This window comes from Alosa sapidissima, chromosome 10 (assembly GCF_018492685.1).
Source record: "Alosa sapidissima isolate fAloSap1 chromosome 10, fAloSap1.pri, whole genome shotgun sequence".
Taxonomy (NCBI): domain Eukaryota; kingdom Metazoa; phylum Chordata; class Actinopteri; order Clupeiformes; family Clupeidae; genus Alosa; species Alosa sapidissima.
This window is the reverse complement of record NC_055966.1, coordinates 7,715,012-7,722,730: the sequence shown is the minus strand read 5'-3', so window position 1 is coordinate 7,722,730 and position 7,719 is coordinate 7,715,012. Positions and strand designations below refer to the sequence as shown.

Genomic DNA, 7,719 nt, shown 5'->3' with positions numbered 1-7,719 from the left:
ACACACACACACACACGCCCATGCACGCACACGCAAACACACATCACATGAACAAATCAACAGATTAAGACACATTCATGTGTGTGTGTGTGTGTGTGTGTGTGTGTGTGTGTGGAGGGCCACAAGGGGAGCAGAGAGAGGGCCAGGAGGACCTGGAGGTGGGGACTTACAGCTAGACGGAAACTGCCATATCAAGATGATACACGGACAATAAACAGAAATGCAGCTGGACTGCATACCATTTGAATTATACACGCGTATCCACAGACAAACACACACACACACACACACACACACACACACTAAAACTATGAATTATACACGCTTATAAAAAGACACACACACACTAAAACTATGAATTATACATGCTTATTCACAGACAAACACACACACACACTAAAACTATGAATTTTACACGCTTATCCACAGACAAACACACACACACACACACACACAAACACTGAAACTATGAATTATACACGCTTATCCACAGACATGGACACACACAACACTAAAACTATGAATTATACATGCTTATCCACAAACACACACACACACAAACACTGAAACTATGAATTATACACGCTCATCCACAGACAAACACATACACACACATAAACACTGAAATTATGAATTATACACGCTTATCCACAGACACACATACACAAACACTAAAACTATGAATTATACACGCTTGTACACAGACACACACACACAAACACTAAATCTATGAATTATACACACTTATCCACAAACACATACACACACACTAAATCTATGAATTATACACACTTATCCACAGACAAACACATACACACACACTAAAACTATGAATTATACACACTTATCCACAAACAAATACACAAAAAAGACTAATCACAACAACACAACCAAATGCACTCATAATTTAAACAATATAGTTTAATTCTGTGAAGTGGACATTTGAATAAATACGAGCGTGTAAGAATTTCAATATGGCAATACGGTATACCGCTATGAAACCTTTACTGTAATCTGACGCATGAATAAATACCTTTTTTCTGTATATTTCTATTTGCATATTTTATTTATGGATCTGAGGGGCATATTATACCAAGCCAGTAGTTCCGTCTTACTTCTGGCTGAAAAATGAATAAAGACATATTATATTGTATATATTACAAATTCCATCCTGCATCAAATCAGCTCAATAATCTGTTTACGACTTCTACTAATACATCACACAGTATCTGCACCATTATAATATATTTACAAGTATTCAATAATAAAATAACGAGTTTCTTTGCTTAAACGGACTCCTCATTAGTAACAGAAACAGATGACAGATGTGATAATGCTTAATATATTTTCCCCTCCACTGGGATAACAAACATTTGACAAATGAATATAGCACCTCCCCTTCAGCAATGTAAGCCAAAAGTGCAGAGAAAGTTGTCTAACTAGCTGGTTGATTGTTCCTGTCCCTCACTGACAAAAATTACATGTTACATGTATTCTTATTTTTATACCTACTGATTTGTATACTTACGGCCACTAGTTACACTAGATAAAAATAAGCATATTAAACATGTGGTTTTTTCAGTGTACATGCTGTACATGTGACAGAATTCAGGAACACAAACATTAGTGTTGTTGAGCTTATTCATTTACTAGTACAGATGAAACACTGTACTATGCCAAGGCCAACAATTATCACCACAGCAAAGCGCTGACTGTTTCTGTTAGTAAATAATGATGATTAAGATTGGATTTACTGCACTTTTATTCATGTGAATCTGAATAATGCTAAATAGCATCATAAAAATAGTTCATCATTTCAGATTGCCATTAAACGCCAGGCTTAAGTATCTATTAATGCCAGAGTTCTTATAAATGAAGATTTACAGAGACCATCTACACAAAATATTGCTGTCTTGTGTTAATGGGACTGATCTGGGAACAGTGTCCATTCATGTTGTCTGTGTTGTGTTACTGTCTGACAGCTAGTCTGGAGGTGAACCGCCTTCCCTTCACACAGAAACACCTCAATCTATGCCTCAAATAATCTTCTTAGCACACACACACATACACATTCAAATGACATACACTCTCTACATGCCATTCACTGAAGTCTATTACATGTTCCCTGAAAAGACTAAAGGCTTGGTCCCAGGCACACTTGCTAGAAAAATAAGGGCCCTATGACAGACAATAAATCTGGCCCCTGCTTGGTCCTATGAATCAGCATTCCATGGAATACAGCTTGTGGGTCCGTTGAGGTTTGGTGTCCCTCTACTTGGTCTCACAGCCTTTGTCCACACCCTCTGAGTAACCTTGTCTCTCAGTGGGTGAAAAGTTTGAATGCGCTCCGACACATGCACCTGAGTGTGTGTGCCAGTGTTTTCTTTGTGTGTGTGTGTGTGTGTGTGTGTGTGTGTGTGTGTGTGTGTGTGTGTGTGTGTGTGTGTGTGTGTGTGTGTGTGTTCATGCTTGTTCTAGGTCATATTCGATCTTCGGGCTTTGTCCACACATGTTTCTCAGTGTGTTAAAACTCAAGTTTGAATGGCCATGACACTTGAGTGTGTGTGCCAATGTTTTCTCTGTGTGAGTGTGTGTGTCATGCCAAATCTAGGTCGTATTCGACCTCCAGGCTTTCTGCGCAGCCTCCGAGTCCCATATCTCTCAGTGTAGCCAGCAGCTGCAGCAGTAGTGGCCAGGGAAGTGTGGTGGTGCGGCGTCGCGTCCCACTGTCCGCCCACCGCTTCAGCATGTCGTAGTGGGCGTCTTTGCAGGACAAAGGGTTGTCCCGTCTTGCCCTCTCGATGTCCTGGTCTTTCACGCCAAGCAGACGGACCAGCTCTGTGACACGCGCCACAGGGACCTCCTCCAGAATTGAGTAGATGAATTTGCTGGCTATGGTGGAGAAGGACAAAGACAAGAATGGAGAGAGAGAAACAGAGAGAGAGAGATGGAGCGAGAGAAAAAGTTGGAAAATGATGAACAGACATTCTTAAGTGAGTTTGTTTGTTTGTTTTCTCACATTCATAAACATTCGTGCCAAAGGCAACAGAGGAAATGGTGACGACAGGAAGCAGAGTTTCCTCTTTACCATGAAATACACACAGACACACACACACACACACACACACACACAGACACACACACAGACACACACACACACACACAGAGTATGAAACTGAAAAGTATACAGATGTTTATAGTACACTTATGAATACACTTACAGACATACACAATCAACCCTAAAAGACACACCCACAGACACACTTCCACATACTTACTATTAATCTCTTGTGGTACACAGTCAGGTAATGCAGTCTGCGTTTCATTGGGCACTTGAATTGAGAAGGGAACACCCTCATTGTGGTCATTCCTAATGTGGCTCTCTGGGGTGGTCACTATGAGGAGAGACTGAAGAAAGAAACATCAACTAAGCATCTTAACATAAACATCCAATATGTAAAACACACCATGTCTCTACCACATGTTACAGTAAAACAACTCTGATAGAAAATCATCTGTGGCATCGAGGACAGAAATAAAATATTTGGTGTATTTTTACCTCTGTGGAATCGAGTGACTCACAAGGGGAGCCAGGAGGTTCTGAGGTAGCTGGAGATTTTCCTTGGAGTTTCTCCCGCATCAGTCTGTGTTTGATGGCCTTGTAGCTCAACATACCTAGAGCTGTTAGCAGAGCAGTTGCCATGATAGTGAATGGAACTGCCACTATCAGAGACCAGTCTGTAAAGAACAAACATGCCAAGGATTAGAACACCACAAGGGCTCTCTCTGCTGACATGCTGACTCTCACATCATCCTTCTGTGGCTGCATTAGAGACTATCATTTAACATCATAAAGAGATCCTTGTCTTGTCTTTATTCTGTCACAATACAGTAAGATGAAGACACACACACACACACACACACACACACACACACACGCACACACACACACCATTACTCTCTTTACTAGCTCTCTTTCTCTCTCTCTCTCTCTCTCTTGCACTTTTGCACTCACAGGTAAACACCCTGTACAACAAATTGCGAGTGAACAAACACCTTGATTGCCAGGACCAGGACATTTCTCCCGTTGGCCACATTGGTGACATAAGTCGGAAATCTTGCTACACCTAGAGTAACACAGAGGAAAAAGGGGACAGCTCTGTTCAGATTCACAATCAGTGTTTGTACACTGCATAAAAGTAGAAACCACCCCGAAACACATGCGAACGGAACTAAACTGGGTCTAAGTTGTGTTTAAACATCCTTATACAAACACGACAGTAGCAACTGCCAATAAAGCAACTGCCAATAGAAAGTAGCTGGAACAAAGGAAACATTTTTGCAATTACAGCAAAACCATGTGAGCTTAAAACATGATGAAATAGCTGATGAAATCTCAGATGTTTTTGTAAAGTCTGCAAGGTTTTTGATATGACATTTTGCCATCTACATATTTTCCAAGTGAATTGCTAGATTGCTAACAGAGGAGGAAATATAATAAATGAGAGCAGTTGTGATGCAGACATGCCTTTCTTATTTGGCAGTGCTGCATGACTATTTCCTTTCTATGGCCACGACAGACAGGGAAGGGAACTGCCCTAGTCCCATTGACATGTCTCATTTCAAAGCCAAATACACATTACCTGTGGCATGACCCCTTTAATGCAAATGTCCATCCGGACAAGGAATTATGAGTGGAAAGGTTTGAAATATAATAAGAATAATGAATAATCACTTTATTTTGCATTTACACAGTGTGTTATGTATCTGTGTGTGTGTGTGTGTGTGTGTGTGTGTGTGTGTGTGTGTGTAGAAGTTTGAATCAGATCAGTCACATGTAATATTGCATACTGTGGTACTTACTGAAATGTACAGGTTTTTGATGAATTCTCACGATGATGGAGGTATTTACAATCACATACTCTGTTCTGCTCTGGTTTACCTGTGAGAAAAACAATTAACAGATGAATTGTAAGCTAAATGGCTCATTGTCAATCGATCATAACTGAGTGCATCTCTCTCTCTCTCTTTCTATCTTAATCATTCACATATTAATATACAAACAAACAGACACAGACATACACATACTTACATGCTTTTATTTCTCTCTCTCCATCACCACATTTCGTGCACCTAACGCACTGATGGTCTAGTTTGGTAATACTCTTTTTGTAGTAGCCTTCCTTGCATTCACAGATTCTGTTTGTCTTGTAGTCACATTTGGTGATTTCCACTTCATTGTCTGAAAGGTACCGACAGAGAGAGAGAGAGAGTCAGTGAAAGGGCAAGAGGGAGAAGACACTAACTCCAGCAACTACATAATACACTACTAATAAGATCACCAGTAAAGGCTTACAAAGGATAATACAGTCAAGACCAGATCAAGTAACACTACAGACAGTGATCATCTCCCAGCTTACACTGATGCGGTCAGGTCAGGACCAGTTGGATGAGATCACCCACATCTGGGTCAAATCTAGTTAAGATGACCCCCAACATCAATGGATGGGTTGTACCCAGTCCAGCTTGGTTAATAGCTGCAGAAACGCTTGGATTTCATATTTTGCACCTACCCAAATTAAACTTACTAAATAGCTACAGAAATGCTGACCCTTATGTTTCATTCACAGCAACCCAAATGAAAACATGGCAATACAGAGGATCATTTCACACTGTTTAGTGCAGCAGCTGCAACTGAACACCATGCAGTGAATAGCAGCACACTCTCTGTGCGGGGCAGAGCTGCAGTCATGGACTGTGAGGCCAGTGGCCCTACTCGCTCACCTTTACATCTGTTGCATTTGAAGCAATTGGGACTGGAGTTAGCTGTATGTATGTATGAATATCCATCTATACACTGTTGGCATCTGGTAGCCTTGCCTGGACCATCACACTCCTTGTCCAGTTTGAAGCCTTTAAGAGAACAGAAATGAACAGTTAAATCACCCGCACACTGGTTGACTCTTTCACTCAAATCTATAAATTAGCAGCATACCGAGTTAATTTGGTTACATGTATTTTCAAGTATATTTTGGGCTTTATGTCTTTATCCAGATAGGACAGAAAAGAGTGATAGCTAGCAAGAGATGGGATGGGATTGGGAAATGGCCCCTGGGTCAGATTCATTGGCCCCAATGAGCACTTCAGAGTCAAATGTAATATGAATGCTGCTTTTCCCACAGCTCCTCCTGTTATGTGTGTATTTATTAGTGAGCAAATGAAAAATGTGGAGAGAAGGACTGTGCAATCAATTAATCCGGCAACAATGCTCCCAATTTGTCCTGAGTTATTAATCCAGCACACCCCTTTGCTTTACAGTGGTAACTCTTGTTATTCTCTTTTTTTGAACGTATTTCTATTTGTGTTTAGTTAAATTAAATTTTATTCACTGTTAACTCTTTAAACCCTAAAAAATGGATTATGTTTTCAAAATCAATGTGTTTCCAAAATCAACTAGGAACCAGGTTAATCATGATCTCAATATTGACCAAAATAACCATGATTATGATCTTTGCCATAAATGACTGGAAAGACATCAGCATGGGCATACTATTACCAGTTGCCCATCCTTGTACCAGATCAAAAGCCTTAATGTACTAATTTCATAATCCTGGACTGGAGACATTAGAGAGTGCCCTCTTACCTGGATTACACTTGTTACAGCAGAACTGTTTGCTGGAGTGTAGGTACTCATCTAACTGACATTTGACCTCATGGCTGCTGTTGGTGGGGCTGGCTGGGGACTGGCTTGGCCAAGGCCCTGCAGAGTCCACCCCCCTTACAGCATGAGACTGCAGGACCAGGAGCTGGAGAACAGATGTAAAACAAATGTAAGCATTTGACACCAGATAACTGAAATTTGCCCCACCCCCCAAGTAGATATACAGATATAATTAGTTGAGCCACAACAGAGGCTTTGCTTTTGATTGAACATTGTCATTTGCGTAGCCTACTGCAAGGGTGTTAATGGTTTTAAAATTGGCAACAAGATAATAATAATAATAGTTCATGTCTCACCACAAAAATCAGAGAACACAGTCCAACGTTGTTTGTCCATGTTGACATATGGCGACCTCTGCCCATCCTTATTCTGTCGGTTTCAATCCATCTAAACCAAAATGTAGACCGATTGGCAAAACATATGTTGTTCTACAAAAGCCACACAGTATTGTATTATAGCTATATTAGTTTCAATGTAAATGCCTTCACATTTTTCAACTTTCAAGCCTCCTGATTTCCTGATTTAACAGCCGAAGCAAGCTATTTCGCAATAACACAAAAACGCAAGCGCAGTATATTCTATGTTCAACAAACATATTATACATATGATGGTCTAAGATTAAAATTACTTTAACTACTTTGACTTTAAGTTTGACTTTGACTCTTACTACATCTTGAGAAAGTTTAGCCTACAGTAGCCTAGTTATTTTTACTTTCGAATTCGATATCAGGTTACACCCACACAAACCACATCAAGATATAGACTTGTATCTCTACTCCCACAGAAAAGAGGTGAACATATAGAAAATTACCTTAACAAACTGTAGCACAGATCGATTGTTGTAACGATTGTTGTTATAAATTCTTATCTTAAAGGTGCCCTATGTTTCTTAAGAAAAAGCAGGTCACACGACGGCACGGGCGTCCAGCTCAATTCCTCTAAGCAGCATAAGCGGAGTGTGGGGGTGTGCGTAAACGGGAAACGGGCAGGGCATATCG

General features: G+C 40.4%; 1 protein-coding gene across 1 annotated transcript; it reads right to left on the bottom strand.

Moving 5' to 3' along the window:
- Nucleotides 1-903: 903 nt before the first annotated feature.
- tnfrsf1a (tumor necrosis factor receptor superfamily, member 1a) lies at nt 904-7,676 on the bottom strand. Its single transcript, XM_042106033.1, has 10 exons — nt 7,533-7,676; nt 7,018-7,108; nt 6,644-6,806; nt 5,785-5,913; nt 5,093-5,242; nt 4,864-4,942; nt 4,057-4,127; nt 3,560-3,738; nt 3,279-3,408; nt 904-2,892 (listed from the first exon to the last, which is right to left on the bottom strand). Exons 2-10 carry the CDS (start codon nt 7,081-7,083, stop codon nt 2,597-2,599), a joined length of 1,263 nt encoding a protein of 420 aa, XP_041961967.1. The 5' UTR covers nt 7,084-7,108; nt 7,533-7,676; the 3' UTR covers nt 904-2,596.
- Nucleotides 7,677-7,719: the final 43 nt, after the last annotated feature.